The following is a 25,390-nucleotide window of genomic DNA, read 5'->3' on the forward strand; positions in this document are numbered from 1 at the left end:
GAGGAGACGCTGTTTTCAACTACCCAATAAAGTAATCAGAAATTAGTAATTTGGCCAATTTCACACAAAGTTCAAAATACAGTAGCGCCCCGCTTTACGGTGTTTCGCTTTACGGCGTTCCGCTAATATGGTCATTTCAAATTATGACCAAAACTCGCTATACGGCCCCCCCCACCTGACTTTCTAATACGGTCACCGCTCCCCACCCGGTTTGTTTACATTGTCTGTGAGATCTGTAAGCACTAAATCTCTCCATTATGTCTGGAAACTCCAAAATTTTAAGTGTTTATGAAATAACTTTTAAAAACACTTAAATACTTATGTATACCTGTACTTAAATAAACTTACATACTGTGCTGGCATGCAGGTACACATTAAAATCAGTAAGAGTGTTTTATGTCTCCAGACGTCATATTGGTAATGATAATAATAATCACCGAGTCTCATTTAAATGTCGTATATTACGTTAATATACACATTTTCATTAATCCATCTATGATATTTTTTCAAAATTATATAATAAACACGATGCATAACATATAAATATGATAAATACACCCCACAGTATAATAAATAAACTTCTACTTACACTTAGGTCACACTACACATACATGTACACATTTATTTATACACACTCATCTGAGTTTTCTTTGATTTTATCTTAATAGTTCTTGGTCTTATTAATTTTCCTTTTATATCCATGGGGAAGTGGAATAAGAATCTTTCCTCCGTAAGCCATGCGTGTTGTAAAAATCAACTAAAATGCCGGGAACAATGGGCTAGTAACCCCTTTTCCTGTAAAGATTACTAAAAAGAATAAGAAGAAGAAAATTGTCAAAGTGGGAAGTCTGAATGTGCGTGGATGTTGTGCAGATGATAAGAAAGAGATGATTGTGGATGTTATGAATGAGAAGAAGCTGGATGTCCTGGCTTTAAGTGAAACAAAGCTGAAGGGGGTGGGAGAGTTTCAGTGGAGAGGAATAAATGGGATTAGGTCAGGGGTTTCAAATAGAGTTAGAGCTAAAGAAGGAGTAGCAATAATGTTGAAGGATAAGCTATGGCAGGAAAAGAGGGACTATAAATGTATTAATTCAAGGATTATGTGGAGTAAAATAAAGATTGGATGTGAAAAGTGGGTTATAATAAGCGTGTATGCACCTGGAGAAGAGAGAAGTGTAGAGGAGAGAGAGAGATTTTGGGAAATGTTGAGTGAATGTGTGGGGAGTTTTGAATCAAGTGTGAGAGTAATGGTGGTTGGGGATTTCAATGCTAAAGTGGGTAAAAATGTTATGGAGGGAGTAGTAGGTAAATTTGGGGTGCCAGGGGTAAATGTAAATGGGGAGCCTTTAATTGAGCTATGTGTAGAAAGAAATTTGGTAATAAGTAATACATATTTTATGAAAAAGAGGATAAATAAATATACAAGGTATGATGTAGCACGTAATGAAAGTAGTTTATTAGATTATGTATTGGTGGATAAAAGGTTGATGGGTAGGCTCCAGGATGTACATGTTTATAGAGGGGCAACTGATATATCGGATCATTATTTAGTTGTAGCTACAGTTAGAGTAAGAGGTAGATGGGAAAAGAGGAAGGTGGCAACAACAAGTAAAAGGGAGGTGAAAGTGTATAAACTAAGGGAGGAGGAAGTTCGGGTGAGATATAAGCAACTATTGGCAGAAAGGTGGGCTAGTGCAAAGATGAGTAGTGGGGGGGTTGAAGAGGGTTGGAATAGTTTTAAAAATGCAGTATTAGAATGTGGGGCAGAAGTTTGTGGTTATAGGAGGGTGGGAGCAGGAGGAAAGAGGAGTGATTGGTGGAATGATGAAGTAAAGGGTGTGATAAAAGAGAAAAAGGTAGCTTATGAGAGGTTTTTACAAAGCAGAAGTGTTATAAGAAGAGCAGAGTATATGGAGAGTAAAAGAAAGGTAAAGAGAGTGGTGAGAGAGTGCAAAAGGAGAGCAGATGATAGAGTGGGAGAGGCACTGTCAAGAAATTTTAATGAAAATAAGAAAAAATTTTGGAGTGAGTTAAACAAGTTAAGAAAGCCTAGGGAAAATATGGATTTGTCAGATAAAAACAGAGTAGGGGAGTTAGTAGATGGGGAGATGGAGGTATTGGGTAGATGGCGAGAATATTTTGAGGAACTTTTAAATGTTAAGGAAGAAACAGAAGCAGTAATTTCATGCACTGGTCAGGGAGGTATACCATCTTTTAGGAGTGAAGAAGAGCAGAATGTAAGTGTGGGGGAGGTACGTGAGGCATTACGTAAAATGAAAGGGGGTAAAGCAGCTGGAAATGATGGGATCATGACAGAAATGTTAAAAGCAGGGGGGGATATAGTGTTGGAGTGGTTGGTACTTTTGTTTAATAAATGTATGAAAGAGGGGAAGGTACCTAGGGATTGGCGGAGAGCATGTATAGTCCCTTTATATAAAGGGAAAGGGGACAAAAGAGACTGTAAAAATTATAGAGGAATAAGCTTACTGAGTATACCAGGAAAAGTGTACGGTAGGGTTATAATTGAAAGAATTAGAGGTAAGACAGAATGTAGGATTGCGGATGAGCAAGGAGGTTTCAGAGTGGGTAGGGTATGTGTAGATCAAGTGTTTACATTGAAGCATATATGTGAACAGTATTTAGATAAAGGTAGGGAAGTTTTTATTGCATTTATGGATTTAGAAAAGGCATATGATAGAGTGGATAGAGGAGCAATGTGGCAGATGTTGCAAGTATATGGAATAGGTGGTAAGTTATTAAATGCTGTAAAGAGTTTTTATGAGGATAGTGAGGCTCAGGTTAGGGTGTGTAGAAGAGAGGGAGACTACTTCCCGGTAAAAGTAGGTCTTAGACAGGGATGTGTAATGTCACCATGGTTGTTTAATATATTTATAGATGGGGTTGTAAAGGAAATAAATGCTAGGGTGTTCGGGAGAGGGGTGGGATTAAATTTTGGGGAATCAAATTCAAAATGGGAATTGACACAGTTACTTTTTGCTGATGATACTGTGCTTATGGGAGATTCTAAAGAAAAATTGCAAAGGTTAGTGGATGAGTTTGGGAATGTGTGTAAAGGTAGAAAGTTGAAAGTGAACATAGAAAAGAGTAAGGTGATGAGGGTGTCAAATGATTTAGATAAAGAAAAATTGGATATCAAATTGGGGAGGAGGAGTATGGAAGAAGTGAATGTTTTCAGATACTTGGGAGTTGACGTGTCGGCAGATGGATTTATGAAGGATGAGGTTAATCATAGAATTGATGAGGGAAAAAAGGCGAGTGGTGCGTTGAGGTATATGTGGAGTCAAAAAACGTTATCTATGGAGGCAAAAAAGGGAATGTATGAAAGTATAGTAGTACCATCACTCTTATATGGGTGTGAAGCTTGGGTGGTAAATGCAGCAGCGAGGAGACGGTTGGAGGCAGTGGAGATGTCCTGTTTAAGGGCAATGTGTGGTGTAAATATTATGCAGAAAATTCGGAGTGTGGAAATTAGGAGAAGGTGTGGAGTTAATAAAAGTATTAGTCAGAGGGCAGAAGAGGGGTTGTTGAGGTGGTTTGGTCATTTAGAGAGAATGGATCAAAGTAGAATGACATGGAAAGCATATAAATCTATAGGGGAAGGAAGGCGGGGTAGGGGTCGTCCTCGAAAGGGTTGGAGAGAGGGGGTAAAGGAGGTTTTGTGGGCAAGGAGCTTGGACTTCCAGCAAGCGTGCGTGAGCGTGTTAGATAGGAGTGAATGGAGACGAATGGTACTTGGGACCTGACGATCTGTTGGAGTGTGAGCAGGGTAATATTTAGTGAAGCGATTCAGGGAAACCGGTTATTTTCATATAGTCGGACTTGAGTCCTGGAAATGGGAAGTACAATGCCTGCACTTTAAAGGAGGGGTTTGGGATATTGGCAGTTTGGAGGGATATGTTGTGTATCTTTATATGTGTATGCTTCTAGACTGTTGTATTCTGAGCACCTCTGCAAAAACAGTGATAATGTGCGAGTGTGGTGAAAGTGTTGAATGATGATGAAAGTATTTTCTTTTTGGGGATTTTCTTTCTTTTTTTGGGTCACCCTGCCTCGGTGGGAGACAGCCGACTTGTTGAAAAAAAAAAAAAAAAAAATGAGATGTGGTAGCAGACGACTTGCACAAGTGACGCCATATTAGAAATAATAATAATCATCATCACCGAGTCTCATTAAATGTGGTACATTACGTTAATATACACATTTTCATTAATCCATCCATGATATTTTTTTCAAAATTATATAATAAACATGATACATAACATATAAAGATGATAAATACACCCCACAATAGAATAAATAAACATAAATATGAGATGTGGTAGCCAGATAACTTGTACAAGTGATGCCAAGAATAACATTTTCTCTAATCTAACATAAGAGAAAATGTGTTACTGGGGGTAACTGTAGAAAATTATTCCTTTCGTATGTATGCAAGTAAGTTTATTCAGGTATACACAAATACAGTTACATAGATTATCATACATAACAGCATATGTGTAGAGAACCTAGGATAACCCAAAAAAGTCAGACAGAGTGACTTATTTCCATTGCCTTCACTCAGAGTGTCATTTCTTCTCAAAATGATGTTACATGAGAATGGGAGTGTTCTTCTTTATTTATTCTACCGTATCAATGTAGAGACAACCTGTACACAATGTAACTTGTACACAAACCAGACGTGTACACTTTGTTTGTTTACAAAACTTACGTTCGCCGGGTTTGTTTACATAACTCTGCGCCTGTCCTCTCTCATGCACTCACTCTTTCTCTCTCATTTATTCGTTTTATCTCATTTACTTACTCCTGACCCTACATTAAGACTACAAATATTTTAAGGTAAGTAATGAGTGAACTGTATATACATTTTATTGCTCTGGGATGCTTAAATATCATAGAATATATGTGTGGGTGGGTTGGCCTGGTATGGTAGCCCGGTTGACTACCCACACTTGATTTTTTACAATAAATACTACTCATCTCACCCTAGATTAAGACTACAAATATTTTAAAGTAATGAGTAAACTGTATACGCATTTTATCGCTCCGGGATGCTTAAATGTAATAGAATATTATGTGTAGGTGAGGTGGCCTGTTATGGTAGCCCGGCTGACTACCATACATACCACACTTGATTTCTTAAAATAAATACTACGTGTCTCACCCTAGATTAAGACTATAAATATTTTAAGGTAAATAATGAGTGCACTATGTGTGTACTGTAGTTTTTTGTTTTCTGATGCCTAGTTCTATTGCTAACTTAATATATGTTAGTGTAAACTTGTTATCTAGTATTTGTATGCATTTATAAGTGGAAAAAAGGGTGTTCCACTTTACGGCGATTTCCGCTTTACGGTGGTAGCCTGGAACCTAACCTGCCGTATAAGTGGGGCCCTACTGTATTCCAATTTCAAAATAGGGTCCAGAATAAACAATGCAGGTATTCCTGGCACTAAAATAACTTTTCCTCTGTTTATTAGTTATGTTTCCAGGCTTTACAGATTAATTCCATTTTTATTTTTTATTCGCATCAAAAATAAAGAAGATTTACTGTTATGTAATATTGTAATAATTGTATAAATAATATCAGCACATTCGTGAATGTATATTAGATCCACCAGTTGACGTATATTGGACGCGTGACTTCATTTGTTTACTCTTGAATATCGGCAAAAATCGAACATATCTGCTACTTTGAGCTCAGTTTGAACCTATTTTTAATACTAAAACCAATTAAAATCATCTCTATTTCTGCAATATATCTTTCATTCTATCAAATGAGACCAAGAAATTGCAAATACAACCCTAAAAACCATACAAAAATGTACTGCAAAGTCGATGCTTTAATCCAAAAACATGGCCGCAGCTTTTATTTTCTCGTTACGAACTGCGTACTGCAGGATTTGTTTTATGTGGTGCACACTTGCCACATAGATGCATTCTCTCATACCTAGGCTCAAATTTACTGCTCACAGCTTATCTGAGTGAGATGAGCGCATGACGTAGTACTATGGCTCAGACCCAGGCTTCAAAGCCACAGAACTACAGAATGGACCCTCAAAGGGTTAAAGGAGGAAAGAAGTTTTGAGACTTGAAGAGAACACTGAAACAGTAAATCACTCAGCACAAATAAATACATACTTAACATATATCACAGGCAGAAGTACATCTGATAAATGCTAAAACATGATGTTAGGTTGTGGTGTCACCTATAGCAGCTACATATAAGAAAAAAAATATTTTATAAAATATTTCTTAAATCAGGTTTTCTACATACAGAAGCATTACATTTAAAGTATAAAAATAACAAGCAAATTGATTTTTTCAACTACAAAACAGGATGTAAAACAAATATCTCACCTATGACAAAGAAAGGAGTCACACGTGGACAGGCAGGCAGGCAGGCAGGCAAGTGGGCGGGCATCAGGCATGTAGGCAGCACATTAAATGCATTCTGCTCACAAGTCACATAACATAAAGCAGGTTCAGAACTGCTGTAACTTGGGGAACAGAGTTACAAATGTGTGGCATCAGCAGACGTCAGACACATGCAGCAGTGACAAGAAGAATGAACATCAATTTTATGAGAGCTCACAACACCATAAACCTCATTCAGTCCATATGAGGTAGGGTGTGATACATTTAAGGCTGAATAGCAGTTAGTTTATGAATAAGATCACAGGAAGCTTACTTGTGCAAAAGCACACAAACATGACTACACATTACAGTAATCTGTGAGAGCTACCACAAACAACTACATCAAGAAAAGAGCTCTGTCAGGTACTAAATATCTCTGTTATACTGATTGACAAACTGATGAAAATCAGCACCAGGATATTTTTATACACTGTTAATCTGGCTCAGTGACAATGACATTCAGTAAAAAGAAGTATACTGCAATATGCTGGCATCTCTCCAGTACACTAGAGGAGGATCTCACCGAGTTCTTCATCTCGTCTCGGTGTACCAGGGGTACTGAAAGCACCCCCAGCCCCCCCTAATCCACTACTGCTATGTGAATGAGCTGTTGACGCCTGTGTACTGTGGACCATACTGGCGCTGCTGATGCTGCTTCGGCCATCCAAACTGCAATCAACAAATGCTAATTCAGAAGACAGAATTTGAAAATAATCTCTAAAGTCAAACAGCAATCTTTACAAGCATACCATAACACACACAAAAAAATAAGTCTATGGAATATCATATGTTTTCTTCCTTTTAGAAAACAGGAAACCTATTTATATTTTTCTGAGTCTATTCAATCAGGTTTCAGCAGCATTCATTTGTAATTGCTGATACAAAGGATACACTTCACAGATTAAAGTTGAAACTTACAATTAATTAAGATAATATTTTGTCATAACTCAGTTGCTGGTGGCTATTTTTTGCCACAGCACTCGAGTTGGCTCCAGGAATCTGTTACCGAGTCTTGTAACAAACACCTAAAATTACTGTTAATAAAAGTTATATCTAGTACTGTATGCTATCAAATACATTATATTTTCAGCACTACAATAGAAGAGACATCTTCAATGAGCTACTTGGCACTCTTATCTTTGACTAGGCTCATTAACTACCACACTTTCATACTCTTACACAGGAAATTCTTTAGTTAACTTTCATACTCTTAACTTTGAGTGGGCATGCATGTGTGTTGTGGGGGGATGGGTGGTGTGTATGTGCTGTCAGTGCTCCCTTAACCTCTCCTCATAGGACACACCCCTTAGCTCCAGGACTAGTCTCACTGCAAACCTCTACACCTTCTCCAATTTTTTGATATCCCCAACTAGGTGTGGGTTCCATATTGGTGCTGTGTACTCCAATATAGGCCTGAAGTATATGGTGTACAGTGTCATGTACTTCTGTTATCCCATCCCCCTCTCTCTTACCTTACTTCAGTTACCTCGTTGTTGAACTCTACCTGGAGGGAATTCTGGGAATCAATGCCCCTATGGCCCAGTTCATGACCAAGTCTCCTGGTGGATCAGGGACTGATCAAGGAGACTGTTACTGCTGTCCATGTGTAGTCCAACATGCAAATCACAGCCCAGCTGATCCGGCACTAATTTTAAGTAACTGTCCAGTTCCCTCTTGAAGGCAGCCAGGGGTCTATTGGTAATTCCCCTTATGCCTGGTGGGAGGCTGTTAAACAGTGTTGGCCCCCAGACACTTGTTGTTTTCTCTTAGTGTACCAATGGTGCCCCTCCTTTTCACTGGGTGTATTTTGCACTGCCTGCCCATTCTTTTGCTTTTGTAGGGAGTGATTTCTGTGTGTAGATTAGGGACCATTTCTTCTAGGATTTTCCAAGTGCAGATTATGATATATCTCTCTCGCCTGTGTTCTAGAGAGTACAATTCAAATGCTTCCAAGCATTCCCAGTAGTTAAGGTGTTTGACGGAACTTATATGTGCAGTAAGGGTTCCTGTACATTCTCTAGATCTGCAATTTCATGTGTTTTGAATGGAGATGTTAATGTACAGCAGTATTCCATCCTAGAGAGAACAAGTGATTTAAAAAGGATCATCACTAGCTTGGCATCTCTTTGTTTTGTCTGTTATCATTATCCATCCTATCATTTTCTTCGCAGATGTGATAGTGGCACTGTTGTGGTCCTCAGACATTACCACTCCCAGGTCCTTCACACTAGTTTTCCACTCTATTATATGATTAAAATTTGTAGTATACTCAGTTTTAGTTACAGTGGAACCTTGGTACTCGAACAGCTCCATACTCAAACATTTTGGTACTCGAATACTTTGTTCGGTAAAAAAAATCGCTCAGTAGTCAACCGTTTGCTCGGCACTCGACCAAACAAACATGACCTGCCAGAACATGTGCATCAGTCTCCCCACAGCTGTCACTAAGTCCAAAATGCCGCTGAACTTCACTGTAAACTATTTTGTGTTTCTTTGCATTTCTTTTTTTTTTTTTTTGTATTATTTGTAGAAATAAGTCACCATGGGGCCTAAGAAGATTACTGATAACAGTCAAATAGAAAATTGGTTAATGTTTGCCCTGACGTAAACACTGTCTCCGCCCCTCCATATAATACAGTGGAATCTCGAGTTTCGGCCGCCCCAAGTTTCGGCTGTTTTAAGTTTTGAACAGTAACTTGAGTTTCGGCCGTCATACCAGACCTGTCAGCCTAAGCGCACCCACACAAAGCCTCCCTTGCATGCGCTGAGAGTCAGTCTGACTTTGCTTCTCGAGTGAACGTTACCCTGCATGTTCATCCAAACATTTCACAATAATCCATTGTTTTATTTTTGTTTGTTGATTGAGTGCAACTGCTACATAATTAACCATGGGCCCAAAGAAACTTTCTAGTGCCTGCCCTATGGTAAAGAAAGTGAGAAACACGATAGAATTGAAGAAAGATATTATTGAAAAATATGAAAGTGGTATGCATGTGCTGGAGCTTGCCAGGTTGTATGGCAAAAAACAAATCAACCATCAATTTCATCCTGGCGAAGAAAAAGGAAATCAAGGAAGCTGAAGTTGCGAAAGGGGTAGATAAACTAACGAAAAATAGATCACAGACAATAGAAGATGTTGAGAAGTTACTGTTGATGTGGAGCAATGATAAACAATCAGCAGGAGATAGATAGTGTTATGGAGATGATCATTTGTGAAAAGGCAAAGCAGTTGCACTCGGATCTCATAAAGAAAATGCCTGGAACGAGTGCTGCTGTTAGTGAATTTAAGGCCAGCAGAGGCTGGTTTGACAACTTCAAGAAGCGTAGTGGTTGCAAGGCATGATGAGGCTGCAAGTTGTGACAAATGTGCGGCTGAAAAATTCATGCATGAATTCAAGGACTATGTAGAGGCTCAAGGATTCGTTCCCCAACAAGTTTTCAATTGTGACGAAACATGCCTCTTTTGGAAGAAAATGCCAGAGGACCTACATCACGCAGGAGGAAAAGGCAAAGCCAGGACACAAGCCTATGAAAGACAGGCTAACTCTCTTGCTCTGTGGTAATGCTAGTGGGAATTTAAAAGTGAAGCCCTGACTGGTGTATCACTCTGAAAATCCCAGAGCATTCAAGAAAAACAAAGTTGTCAAGAGTATATTGTGTGTGTTGTGGAAAGCTAACAATAAGGCATGGGTCATGAGGCAAATTTTCATTGACTGGGTCCGTGAAGTGTTTGGCCTGAGTGTGAAAAAATACTTCACTGCCACTCAAGTGCCTCCTGGTACTGGACAATGCTCCTGCTTATCCTCCAAACTTGGTAGACCAATTGTCTAGGGATTTCAGTTTTATAACAGTGAAGTTCTTGCCTCCTAACACCACTCCTCTCATCCAGCCCATGGACCAGCAAGTCATTTCAAGCTTCAAAAAACTCTACATGACAGCACTGTTTCAAAGGTGCTTTGAAGTGACCTCGGACACTGAATTGACCCTAAGAGAGTTCTGGAGGAATCACTTCAATATCTACAATTGCATAAGCCCTGGCTTGGCAGAGAGTGACTTCCAGGACTTCAAACTCTGCTTGGAGAAAATTGTGGCCAGAATGTGTCCAAAAGAAGGATTTTGAAGGGTTTGAGGCTGACCTTGTAGACCCTACGCCTGTTGTGGAATGTATTATGGCATTGGGGAATTCCTTGGGGTTGGATGTGAGTGGCCAGGATATGTAAGAGTTGGTGGAGGACCATGGGGAAGAGCTAACCACTGATGAGCTGCAAGAGGTTCATCTGGGACAGCAACAGACCACAGCTAAGGAATTTGCTTCAGAGGAGGAAGAGGGAGGGAAGGAGGTGCCTTCTTCAGAGATTAAGGAGATTTGTGCAGTGTGGAGTATGGTGCAAGCTTTTGCTGAGAAATATCACCCTGAGCAAGCTGAAACAAGCTATCTCTGCAACATGTTCAGTGACAAAAGGATGTCCTATTTCAGACAAATGCTAAAGAGATGCCAGAAACAGACCTCTCTGGACAGTTTTTTTAAGCAACAGGGGTCCAGTGACTCTCAATCTGGACCCAGTGGCATTAAAAAACAAAGAAGGGAAGTAACCCTGGATAAGGATTTATTACCTAAAGTCTTTATGGAAGGGGATTCCCCTTCCAAACAATAATGAAGTCCTCCCTCTCTCCTCCCTGTCTTCCAAATGCCAAGAAGAGTGAAGAGTCTTCAGTAAAGGTATGAAAATGTGATTTTAAATGTTTATTAAAATATTTATTATGTATTTCATTAGTCATTTAACCCTTTGACTGTCGGGTCCTCAAATCCTGGAGTGTCTCTCTGTGTCGCAATTATAAAAAAAAAATTCTTATGAAATGATAGAGAATCTTTTCCCAATGGCAATGACACCGAAAGTATGAAATTTGATGGAAAATTTATGGAATTACGCTCTCGTGAAGTTAGCAATCTCAGCGATATATATGCATCAGCGATCTTGCCCACTTTGAGCCCTATTTTTGGCCAATTCTGTTGTTCTAGTCAACCAAACTCATAGATATTTCTTTAGAATTCTATTTGTTCTATTGATTCAGTACAAGAAACTACCCAATAAAGTGGTCAGAAATTGGCAATTTGGCCAATTTAACACAAATTAAAAAAGATGCCAGTTTCAAAATAGGGTCCAGAATAAACAATGCAGACATTCCTGGCACTAAAATAACATTTTCTCTGTTCATCAGTCATGTCTCCAGGCCCCTCTTATATTACTCTTGCTTTCTATTTTGAATTTTTATTCACACAAAAAATAGAAGATTTACTGTTATGCAGACTACTGCATTGCAATAATTGTATAAAGAATGTCAAGTTATTTGTGACTGCATATTAGAATGGCTAGTTGGACACTCACTGGATGGTGACATCATTTGTTTACTCTTGAACATTGGCAAAAATTGAACATTTCCGCTACTCTGAGCTCAATTTCAAGGTCCTTGTCATCGGGAAACCAACCAAAATCATCTCTACTTCTGTTGTATGTCTTCCATTCTATCAAATGAGACCAAGAAGACGAGAATACAACCATAAATATTATACGAAACTACACCTCAAAGTCAGCGCTTTAATCCAAAAACACGGAGTTTTTTTTTTCTTATGCACTGCGTGCTGCAGGATTTTTTTATACTGCACATACTGACCACGCAGACCCATTCTCTCACACGTGAGCCTACCAGCTTTCTCCCGCTTGATTTGAAGCCGCTAGAATTTTGGCATATTAATACGTCAAAAACACCGTCTCGTAAGACGTATATATACGACCACGACAGTCAAAGGCTTAAGTACTATGCATGTATGTAGTTATAATTGTTTTGTGTTTGTAAAACTATATTCTTTAAAAAATGTACTTATTTGTTTTAATATTTTTGGGGTCTGGAATGGATTAATTGGATTTACATTATTTCTTGTGGGAAATATTGCTTTGACTTTCGACCAATTTGAGTTTCTGCCTAGCTTCTGGAATGGATTACGGACGAAACTCGAGGTACCACTGTATGCCTTTTATTAACCCTTTCAGGGTCCGTCCTGTAGATCTACGGCTTCACGTTGTGTCCAAACCGTAGATTTATGCCAAAATTCTAGCGCTGTCAAATTTAGCGCGAGAACGCTCATAGGCCTACACGTGAGAGAACGGGTCTGCGTGTTGGGTGTGCGCTATAAACAAAAAATCTAGGCGCCCGCATAGCATTGTGGGAACGCCGGCTCAGTTACCCTTGTTCACCATGCCTCGTCGCAAGTCATCTCTCACTCCCCGGAAAATTGGGACTCTCCTCTTCCTATCTGATAGTTCTGACACTGATGGAAATGGAAATGAAGACGAATTCTACGGCTCTGATCAGTTAGTGACCGAAAAGAATGACCAGGATATCGATAATAGTGCAGAAAACTCTGACGATCCTCAACCTTCTACCTCTGGTGTGGGCACTCGTGACTCACGGTCGGTTGTTCCTCAACGCAAGAGAAAGCTAATATTTTCGCGTGGCCAGGCCTCTGACTTCAGTAATGATGATGATAGTGACGTGGATTGTGATTTTATTGCGCTCGATGATCATTCGAGTAGTGATAGTGAGGAATCATATTCACCAGTGAAGCATCTGTATGTTTGCCGCCGCATGCGCTCGGGTAGTGTACCCTATGCTGTGCCCAGGGGACGGAGTACATCCCGGAGTACATCCCGTGGCCCTACACCACTTTTAGGTAGTGATAGTGAGGATGATGTGCCTACACTTGGCATGGATAGACCACAGGCATCAGTGGATGGTGGTAGTGGTGATGGTAGTGGCACCGCCATGCGTGACTCACCAGCCCACGCTGGGACCCACGCTGCTGACTCGTCAGTTCAAGGACAAAGCGGAGCGTCAGCCACCAGCCCACCACAACCACCCACACAACCAGCCTATGATGTCCAGTATCCACCAGCAAACCGTATGTGGGATTGGTAGCAAAATCCCAATTTTGTTCCCAAGCCTCACCACTTTGATGACTCTCAAAGTGGAATTCTACCTACTTGTCCCCTTGGAACCACGGCCAATGAACTGGAATTCTTTGAATTATTCTTTGACCAGCCATTGATGGAAACTATTGTCAGGGAAAGTAATAAGTATTTTGAGTACACCATGGCAAATACGATCATATCACCACAGTCAAGACTACACAGGTGGAAAGAGACAACTGTTGCAGAAATGTATTTGCTTTTTGCAACAATAATGCTTATGCCTCATGTCTATAAGCATAATATAAAAGCATACTGGTCCACAGATCGGCTAATTTCTATCCCGGTCTTCAGTGAAATCATACCAGTGAACAGGTTTATCTTACTCTTACATATGTTGCACTTCTCTGACAAAACCAGGCCTGACAGAAGTGACAGGTTATACAAGATTAGAAATGTTTTCATGTATCTCAAACACAAGTTCAGCATATACTTTTATCCATTCAAGAATGTTGTAATTGACGAGTCTTTGATTTTGTTCAAAGGTAGACTGTCATTCAAGCAGTATATACCGAGCAAGAGGAAACGCTTTGGTATAAAACTGTTTGTACTCTGTGGCTGTGACAGAGGCCTGGTGTTGGATATTGTTGTATACACGGGAAGTAAAACATTGAAAGATACCAAGATGTTATTGGGTATCTCAGGTGACGTAGTGAGAAACACGATGGCACCTTATCTTGGTAAGGGGCATAAATTATATACCGATAACTGGTACACAAGCCCATTACTCAGTGATTTCATGCGAGTGAACAAGACAGATGTGTGTGGCACAGTGCGTTCTAATCGTAAACATATGCCCAGGCTCAACGCAGGTGCTCGTGGTGATGACGTGCAGGTGTTTACTGCCAATGACATCATGGCATTACGGTGGCATGACAAACGAGATGTCACATTGTTGACAACCATTCACCGTAATGAAATGCAAGACAGTGACAAAGTTGATCGAGTGACTAATGAACGTATTTGAAAACCAGTGACAGTGACTGATTATACACAAAACATGCGCTTGGTTGACAAATGTGACATGCAGATTGGTTTTGTTGACTGTGTTCGTAAGAGTTACAAGTGGTACATGAAACTTTTCTTCCATCTCATGGACATTTCTATGCTCAATGCATATAATATGTACCAAATAAAGACTGGCATCAGACCACCGTATGGTGAATTTTGTTTGTCTGTTGTCAGACAACTCATAATGAAGTACCAGGTAAGAACACCTGCTATACAACAATGTCCTCGAATTACTCAGGATATACCCAAGCGTTTGAGGAGGGAAGGTGATCATTTCATAATACAGCTTCCTTCAACTCAGAAGAAATTTGCTCAGAAGAGATGCATCGTCTGTGCACAAACAAAACGACGGCAACAAAGACGCAAAGACACTCGGTTTATGTGTGAGGAATGTAAGGTGCCTCTGTGCATGGTGCCTTGTTTCAAGGAGTTCCACAAGCTCCAGCAGTTCTAAAACCATGTCCAGTGATTGTAAATATGTAAATATATGATAGAACATTAGTATTATACAAGATTTGTGCATGTTTATTGTAATAAACAACGGTGGTAAACAATAATATGATAATAACTTTAATGCGGTTATTGTGTTCAATACATTGAGTTTATATATATACATTATATACAGTATTGGTCTCTCAGGCCCCAAATGTTAGTAGGAATAGAAAAAAATTGGAAAAGAAAAGAAAAAATTTAAAAAACCGCTAAATAATGTAATGCGCGTATGTTGAATTCGTCGATGTTGCCGCCACCACATCATTTTTGACAAACTTCTTGGCACTGTATCTCGGTAAGTACTGATCAGAATTTTTTTTTTGTCTTATTACCTTCACAAAAATATGCTCTTTAATTCTGTAAGAAAAAAAAATTTTCTTTTTTTTTTTTTCAAAATTTCTTGGACACTGGAGCACCACTTCAGATTTTGGCCTTGGACCCTGAAGGGGTTAATTTCAGCATCTTTATTGTGTTTCTAGGTTATCTATTATGTTTCTGATATCAAGTTGGAATAAATGTGATAGATAACCTTTATTACTAATACTAATACAGTGTTGCGTAATTACGCAACACTGTATTCGTGCCACTGCTAGTATCTGGCTATCAAGACGACTCATCAGATACTGAATGCACCTTCTGCTGGCCCCTCCCTCTCTCTCCTATAGCTCATCCCACTTCAGGCCCCTCTTATATTATGCTTGCTTTCCATTTTAAATTTTTATTCACGCAAAAAAACTGAATATTTAATGTTACGGAGACTACTGCATTATTGAAAAAATGGTATAAATATTATCAGCACTTTTATGAAAGTACATCAGACCCACTAGTTGACGTAAATTTATTGGATGCGTGACATGATTTGTTTACTCTTGAACATTAGCAAAAATCAAACATTTCCGCTACTTTGAGCTTAATTTCAAGATACAGATACTTTTTTTTTTAGACCTCCAGATCTTACAAAAGTAAAAGTGAATATGTAATTGTAGTTCATTGCTGTTATGTATTATGTTGTTTTTACTGCTCAAGTCTATAACTGCAACAGAAATAATTGTTGGTGCTGGTGTTTGTCGATGATTGTGAAGAGAGTGGAGAGTTATGCTGAGGCCCTACTGGGCTGAGGTGGATGGTAGAGGTTCTAAAACTGAAGTCGATGGTTGTATTGGAGTGTGCATGAATTCTGTAATGGATTTCTGTTCTATTTTACCCTGCAGTACATTATACAACTGATGGTAAGGCATCAGCTGCTCTAGACACCGTTTTAGGGTCCTCTGCAGTGAAAAAGTCTAATCTTAACTCATTCAGTAAAGTCATTCAGTCAGTCAGTCAGTCAAGTCATTGAGTCAGTTAAGTCATTCAGTTAGTCGAGTCATTGAGTTAGTCAAGTCATTCAGGTCATTCGGTAAGTCAGTCAGTCAAGTCAGTCAGTTAAGTCAGTCAGTCATTCAGCAACACTAGTATGCCTACTAGGTGTCATGATTGCTTGGCAGATACAAGATACAGTAATTAAAAGATCAAAACACAATTCACAAACACAGCTAGGTGTCGGGGGATGGTGAGAGGTCTCCCCCGCTGACCCAGATGAATTGTGATATATAAATATGCCGTAGAGTTGACATTAGCATCACATTCCTGCCTCCTGAGAGCAGGATTTCTGATGGAACGGATTAATCGCATTTAAATTAATTTAAATGAGGAAAACTGCCTCAGCATACGAGCAGATTGGGATACGAGCGAGGTCACAGAACGGATTAAACTCGTAAGCTGAGGTTCCACTGTACGTACAGTGGACCCTCAGAGCAGGATGTGAGTGTGGGGGAGGTGCGTGATGCATTACGTAGAATAAAAGGGGGTAAAGCAGCTGAAACTGACAGGATCATGACAGAAATGTTAAAAGCAGGGGGGGACATAGTGTTGGACTGGTTGGTATTTTTGTTTAATAAATGAACGAATTGTCGCCGTTGCCCAGCGGTGAGACAAGCGACTCTCATTGCTGAGGTCCAGGGAATAAAACCTGGACTTTAATATAAAAAAATTTAATGGTATTTGGGACCTGATGAGCTGTTGGAGTGTAAGCAGGGTAATATTTAGTGAAGGGATTCAGGGAAACAGGTTATTTTATATAACTGGACTTGAGTCCTGGAAATGGGAAGTACAATGCCTGCACTTTAAAGGAGGGATTTGGGATATTGGCAGTTTGGAGAGATATATTGTGTATTTTTTATATGTATATACTTCTAAACTGCTGTATTCAGGGCACCTCTGCAAAAACAGTGATTACGTGTGAGTGAGGTGAAAGTGTTGAATGATGTTGAAAGTATTTTCTCTTTGGGGATTTTCTTTCTTATTTGGGTCACCCTGCCTTGGTGGGAGATAGCCGACTTGCTGAAAAAAAAAAAAGTATGAAAGAGGGGAAGGTACCTAGGGATTGGCGGAGAGCGTGTATAGTCCCTTTATATAAAGGGAAGGGGGACAAGAGAGATTGTAAAAATTATAGAGGAATAAGTTTACTGAGTATATCAGGAAAAGTGTACAGTAGGGTCATTATTGAAAGAATTAAGAGGTAAAGCAGAATGTAGAATTGCAGATGAGCAAGGAGGTTTTAGAGTGGGTAGGGGATATGTAGATCAAGTGTTTACATTGAAGCATATATGTGAACAGTATTTAGATAAAGGTAGGGAAGTTTTTATTGCATTTATGGATTTAGAAAAGGCATATGATAGAGTGGATAGTGCAGCAATGTGGCAGATGTTGCAAGTATATGGAATAGGTGGTAAGTTACTAAATGCTGTAAAGAGTTTTTATTAGGATAGTGAGGCTCAGGTTAGGGTGTGAAGAAGAGAGGGAGACTACTTCCCGGTAAAAGTAGGTATTAGAAAGGGATGTGTAATGTCACCATGGTTGTTTAATATATTTATAGATGGGGTTGTAAAAGAAGTAAATGCTAGGGTGTTTGGGAGAGGGGTGGGATTAAATTATGGGAAATTAAATACAAAATGGGAAGTGACACAGTTACTTTTTGCTGATGATACTGTGCTTATGGGAGATTCTAAAGAAAAATTGCAAAGGTTAGTGTATAAATTTGGGAGTGTGTGTAAAGGTAGAAAGTTGAAAGTGAACATAGAAAAGAGTAAGGTGATGAGGGTATCAAATGATTTAGGTAAAGAAAAATTGGATATCAAATTGGAGAGGAGGAGTATGGAAGAAGTGAATGTTTTCAGATATTTGGGAGTTGACGTGTCAGCAGATGGATTTATGAAGGATGAGGTTAATCATAGAATTGATGAAGGAAAAAAGGTGAGTGGCGCATTGAGGAATATGTGGAGGTAAAAAATGTTATCTATGGAGGCAAAGAAGGGAATGTATGAAAGTATAGTAGTACCAACACTCTTATATGGGTGTGAAACTTGGGTTGTAAATACTGCAGCGAGGAGGCAGTTGGAGGCAGTGGAGATGTCCTGTCTAAGGGCAATGTGTGGTGCAAATATTATGCAGAAAATCCAGAGTGTGGAAATTAGGAGAAGGTGTGGAGTTAATAAATGTATTAGTCAGAGGGCTGAAGAGGGTTTCTTGAGGTGGTTTGGTCATTTAGAGAGAATGGATCAAAGTAGAATGACATGGAGAGTGTATAAATCTGTAGAGGAAGGAAGGCGGGGTAGGGGTCATCCTCGAAAAGGTTGGAGGGAGGGTGTAAAGGTGGTGGTGTGGGCGAGGGGTTTGGACTTCCAGCAAGCGTACGTGAGCATGTTAGATAGGAGTGAATGGAGACAAATGGTATTTGGGACTTGACGAGCTGTTGGAGTGTGAGCAGGGTAATATTTAGTGAAGGGATTCAGGGAAACAGGTTATTTTATATATCCGGACTTGAGTCTTGGAAATGGGAAGTACAATGCCTGCACTCTAAAGGAGGGGTTTGGGATATTGGCAGTTCGGAGGGATATATTGTGTATTTTTATACGTATATATTTCTAAACTGTTGTATTCTGGGCACCTCTGCAAAAACAGTGATAATGTGCGAGTGTGGTGAAAGTGTTGAATGATGATGGAAGTATTTTCTTTTTGGGGATTTTCTTTCTTTTTTGGGTCACCCTGCCTCGGTGGGAGACGGCCGACTTGTTGAAAAAAAAAAAAAAATTCTAAACTGTTGTATTCTGGGCACCTCTGCAAAAACAGTGATTGTGTGAGTGAGGTGAAAGTGTTAAATGATGATGAAAGTATTTTCTTTCTAGGGATTTTCTTTCTTTTTGGGTCACCCTGCCTCGGTGGGAGACGGCCGACTTGTTGAAACAAAAAAAAATATATACTGTACTAGATTATAATTCAGATATTGACACTTTTCAAAAGCAATCCTCTTGTTGCTATTATCTATAAAATTTCTTTATGGTATTTATCACATACACACAGTGCCTTACAATATAGAACACACATGGTATATGGCAATGTACACCTACCATCTGACTTACGACTGAGTTCGGTTCCGAGAAACCAGTCGTAAGTCGAAATGGTCGTAAGTCGAACTTTACTACTGAATATCAACATAACATTTTTGTAATGACTTTATTTTATTGTTTTATTTTGGCATTTCATGTTTTACTATACTTTTTATGCTGTTAGTACTGTATTTTATACTGTAAGGTTTAGGATAAACACTGTGTACAACACAAATAGTTGTTTATTTCCTAGAAATTTGGCATAAAAAACACAGTCGTAGGTCGAGTGGTCGTAAGTCGAGCAGGTCGTAAGTCGGATGGTAGGTGTATATCCTATAAGGTGAAAGTAAGTGAACTATACACTGACTATATTAGTTATCTGTAAGAATAAATATTCAACACTCAACAGGATGAAAACAATTTGGATATTTCCAGTCCAGGTAAACACTCTTCAGGAAAGGAGGGTTTCTATCTAGACTGAAAATATTGTCAATTTTCATACTGTTCAATGAAGTGTATTCAGACAAGCTAGTATGACATATAACATGTTAAGGAAGCCATGTATTTCCTAAAAAATACATAATCATCTATTACCTTTTACCAATGGTGAGAGTGTTTCTCATGAGAGCTTTCTGGTATAAAGCCTCTTTTTCCTCCGCTCGTCTCTGAAGAACACGTATCATGGCATCACGCTCTGCTATGAGACTTTCCAGTTCACGGTTCCTAAGGGTTAATTTTCAATCATGTTTCAAGTTGGTTACTTTTCATCGCTAAAAAAATTAACAATAATGAGTATGCACAAAACAGAGTCCAAGGAAATAAGTGCTCAAAGTTGGTATATAAACATGGAAATAATGTGATGGGTGGGAGTGTAAAAATGTACACAAGAAGAGGAAAGAAGCCAAACTAAAGCAAGCAAGCATGAATCTAGGTAGCCAAAGTGTGATTAAGCAGGAAAGAGCATATTTAACAAACCATATATGAACAAGCAAGATAACAAAGTAATAAAAGAAGTGTTAAACTTGGATGAGAATGGAGAAGTCAATTATGATATCACATAATTGGACATATACCCCATATATAAGAGTGCTTCTATTGTACTGTACTAAGAAAAGGAGGACTGGAAAAAAAAAGCCATACTTGGTGCATAATAATTTTGATCACACATTTATGTATAGTTTCCATGGGAAAGTGGAACAGAATTCTTCCTCCTTAAGCCATGCGTGTCGTAAGAGGCGACTAAAATGCCAGGAGCAAGGGGTTAGTAACCCCTTCTCCTGAATATATTACTAAATGTAAAAGGAGAAACTTTTGTTTTTCCTCTTGGGCCACCCTGCCTTGGTGGGATACAGCTGGTAAGTTGAAAGAAGATTTATGTACAGTACAGTATTCTATACAAAATGTTTCAGTAAAAGAAAAAATGATATACCGTCATAGCTAATTTATCTCTTAAAATTCTTTTCCTGTCACAAAAAAAATGACCTCATCATATCTGTGCTGCAAACATGTCCACCACCTTTTTACTATTATATCTATTTGCCTCACTCATATTAATTCTATATTTTGGTAATAATATGCAAGTACACAAATTTATTCAGTAAAATTTAGTGGATAATCTAACACACTTTTCGATCTAGTAGACATACACTATACTGTTTCATTCCTTATAACCCACATATGTATGAATCACATTATAAAATCAATTTCCTTGTTTCCTAACACTTGTATTTAATTGATCTGCTTCCTTGAAACACACTGCTATAAATGCATATACAAGCTGCAAATTTTAGATTATACAGATGAGATGAATAGAGCTTCATTACTTTACCAATGTTCTACATAAACTGTGCAAGTTTTTAATGAACTACATTAACCACCTATCTTTTTCAAATTTGTATGGGATGACCTGCAGCTCTTGGCCCCACCTCGTATTATATTGTAGCAAATATGCTGTCTTCTTAAGTACCTCGTACAGTTTTACATCATTTCACTAACCATTTCCTTTCTTGTACTACTTTCTAATAACTCAATTATTAAATCTTTCTACTTTTTTTACTTTATATTCTCATATGGAGAGAAGTTAATTGAAGTTGCAACTCACCAGACTTCTGGGAGAACTCTCTTGACAGTTATATTATTATTACTATTATTATATTTTTATGGGAAGCATTAAGCCTGTAGGGGTCATGAAATGCCTGGAGACTGGGAGGTAATCTGGTTTGATCCAAAGGGAAGGGTAACTCCAATTTCTTTGACCAAGAACCTTTCACTGATATCAAGCCAACCTCCTTGAAAGGACAAGCAGTTGTAGTACTTTAACTCAACAAATGTCAGCTCATAACAAACCATTATAAAGTTCCATTCTTTTACATTTGTAAAAGGCAGTTTTTTATATACGTAATACTAGAGAAAGATTATCCAAGTACCATGCTTAAAAATAACTGAAACTATATGATTTTGTTTTGTTTGAGAACAATAATTACCTGGCCTCATACTCTGCTTGCTTCTTACTCATGGTGTGGAGCTCATCCATTTGTCGCAGTTTATCAGACTTTGCCTGAGCGATGTGGCGCTCACTCTCCTGGCTAGTCTTTTCTAAGGCAGCAATTTTTGCATCTCTGTATAGTAGCCATAAAAAAATGATATGTAAGAACTTTTCCACAATATAAATAATTGATGAATTCATTCCAGCTGCCAAAGAACACTACTGTATTGCTTTAAGATTCCAAAATTAAACTAGTGATACAGTAATGTGAATTTTAGTTGTGGGAAGTGTTAATGAATAAAAAAGTGTTAATAAACAAAAAAGCCAAGCAAGGTGTATACTTTGCAAGCAAAGCCAACAGCAAGTTGCAGGAAGAAGTAATTCTTTATGTGAGACTCATTTATTTGCAGAGAGCTGCTAAAATGATCAAGAAGAAGAAAAGCGGAGAACAAAAACCCAGTAATTATCCTCATATAAAAAAAAAAAGCCTATAAAAGAGAAATTCACCAAGATAAAAAAATGATGATACTGCCTAGACAACCCAGAAAATGCTGCACAAAACATTCTCCTAGATTACAAAATTCCAAACTAAAAATGGAAGACAACAAATAACAGCACTGTACAGTACAGGACAAACTTGCTGAAAGGACTCTAGACTAAGAGGCACATACAAGAGAGTTCAATGACTATATGTAAAATTCACACTGAGCAAACAAATAACAGAATTTACCAGAAATAAAATATGCTACATCTGATCTTTACAATGAGTAACTAACTAGAGACATGATGATGTCAAATACAATATGTATAAGCTAATAACAACCTTACTGATGTACAATCAAGCATAATTTTGCATGTTGCCCAAGTAATGCCAAATGTTAGGAAATTAATTTTAACAAATGGGGAATTAATCAAGAAAAAATAAACAGCAGTCAGATATTTCTAGGGCAAACATACAAGTATTAAACCCAAACCAATGTATAGTAAACTGAAAGTACAGTACAACACACAGAATCCTTCCACATTTGGTATAATGGATGGATAAGATAAAAGATCTAGTAATATTTATGTCAATTTCTATTCAAAGGAACACAACAGTACAAATACAGTGGACCCTCGGATAATGGCAGCATTGGCTAATGCCAAAATCGGACAGCGGCACGTTTCTGCGTCAAAATATTGACTCGGCTAACACCCAAGAACTTGGTTAAGGACATTTGTCCCGAATGTGTCCACGTGGCCTGAGCCCATGTACAGCCAATGTGCCATTGTTTACAAGCCAGAAAAGACGATTCCATGCGTACACGCGAAATGTTCTGTATTATTCCATTGCTTTTAGTGCTTGTAACTGCTAAATAAGCCACCATGGGCCCAAAGAAAGCTTCCAGTGCCAGCCCTGTGGTAAAGGAGGAAAGAAACACAAAAGAATTCAAGAAAAAACTCGTGGCAAAGTACCAAAGTGGAGGAGGAAGAGAGAGGGGAGAATGTGCCTTCTGCAGTGATTCAATGATTCTATGATATGTACAATGCTAAAGCAGCAGGTATCGATAAAGACTATAGTGCCAGCCAGCGATAAAGTGTAAAATTAACAGTGTAGCAAGTAAGTTAAGTGAGTAAGCGATAAAAAAACGACACGAAAGTAACTCTCCAATGTTGTTGGATGTGTATTGGGCTGCTGAACATAAGCCGGCCTTCTATCTTCCACCACCCTAAACCTCTTCCAGCATCTCCTCCATCAAACTAACTAATTAAACTAACATCTCCAAGGTAAGTGTAAACATAAAAGTGTAAGTACAAAAGTAAATACGTATGTGTAAATATAAAAGGACCCCAATGGAAATACATGAGTCACTCTGACTTTTTTTGGGTTATCCTAGGTACTTTACACATATGCTGCTATGTATGATAATCTATATAACTGTATTTGTGTATACCTGAATAAACTTACTTATTTATAAATTAAAATGTAAATATTTCTTATTTATAAATTAAAATGTAAATATTTCTTATTTATAAATTACATACACTGTGTAATTGTTATAGTGTTGGTGGCCTCTACTGCTGCCTCCACCACCACTAATATGTATGGCTTCTCTCAGTGGCCCTTATAAACCCAACAACACCACTTCTACCACTTACTCCTCTCATACATTATGACATATTTTATTCATTCTAGAGTATATATCATGTTTCTATGTTATTAATATTGTTTATTATGTCATATCAGATGAATTGTGATAGACAAATAAGCTGTAGAGATATTAGTGTCATATTGAAGCATAATAAACTTGTCTCCCTCTCGGCTCCTACTTGTCTTCCATACACCAACAAGAGTCAATAAAGGTAAGTGTGATGTTAAATGTTCATTTTTTCATTTTATTAGTGCTTTATATTTATTTGTCATTGTTTTCTGTATGTATATCTATATTTAATCTTTAAAAAAATATTTTCTGTTAATACCTTTGGGTGTCTGAAACTGATTAATTAGATTTCCATTATTTCTTATGGGGAAAATTAATTCGGCTAACGGCAAAATCAGTTAAAGGCAAGCTCTCTGAAACGGAATAATGCTGTTACCCGAGGGTCCACTGTACAGCAAACCCATAAATCATTTAACCCTTTCAGGATCGAGACACCTGATTTCAAATTTATGAAATGATAATTTTTTTTCTGAAGGTAATGAAACCAGAAGTACGAAATTTGATGGAAAACTTACAGAATTACGCTCTCTCAAAGTTAGTGGTCTCAGCAATATTTATGCATCAGTAATTTCATCCACTTTGCACCCTATTTTTGGCCAATTCCACTGTTACAGTCAACCAAACTCATAGCTATTTCACTAGTAATCCTTCTATTCTATCGAGTACAAGAAACCACCTATTTACCTATTTCAACTACTCAATAAAGTGACCAAAAATAGGTAATTTGGCCAATTTCACACAAAATTAAAAAGTGCCAATTTAAAAATAGGGTTCAGAATAAACAATGCAGACACTCCTGGCACTGTAAAAATTTCCTGTTCCTCAGTCACGTCTCAAGGCCCCTCTTATATTACGAGTGCTTTCCATTTTGAATTTTCATTCACATATACAAAAGAAACGAAGATTTACTGTTAAGCAAACTACTGCATTATTGTAATAATTGTATAAATAATGTCAGTGCATTCTTAAATGTATATTAGACTGACCAGTTGGAAGCGTACTCTGGAATATCAGCAAAAATCTAATATTTATGCCGCTTTGAGCTCAATTTCAAGTTACTTTCAATTCTGAAATCAATCAAAATCCTTTTCATTTCCATAACATATCTTCCATTCTATTAAATGAAACCAAGAAACTGAGAATACAACCATAAAACACAGCAAAGTCACTGTTTTAAACTAAAAACAGTCACAGTTTGTTTTCTCATTATGCACTGCGTACTGCAGGATTTATATATGGCACACTTACCACACAGACCCATGATCTCATATCTAGGCCCAAATTTACCTCTCACAGCTTATGTGAGTGAGCTGA

General features: G+C 38.2%; 1 protein-coding gene across 2 annotated transcripts in view; it reads right to left on the reverse strand.

Annotated features, from left to right (window-relative positions):
• The window catches only part of LOC128689602 (angiomotin-like), a 161,133-nt gene that overhangs the window by 82,273 nt on the left and 53,470 nt on the right, over positions 1–25,390 (reverse strand). The window contains exons 11-13 of one of the 2 annotated variants that reach the window (XM_070087465.1): positions 21,874–22,008; positions 19,985–20,113; positions 6,959–7,104 (exon numbers count right to left, since the gene is read on the reverse strand). In XM_070087465.1, the coding sequence (XP_069943566.1) occupies positions 6,959–7,104; positions 19,985–20,113; positions 21,874–22,008 (410 nt within the window). The remainder of the gene's footprint in view (positions 1–6,958; positions 7,105–19,984; positions 20,114–21,873; positions 22,009–25,390) is intronic. The other variant, XM_070087466.1, reaches the window with a different exon arrangement.

This window comes from Cherax quadricarinatus, chromosome 22 (genome assembly GCF_038502225.1).
Source record: "Cherax quadricarinatus isolate ZL_2023a chromosome 22, ASM3850222v1, whole genome shotgun sequence".
Classification (NCBI taxonomy): Eukaryota; Metazoa; Arthropoda; class Malacostraca; order Decapoda; family Parastacidae; genus Cherax; species Cherax quadricarinatus.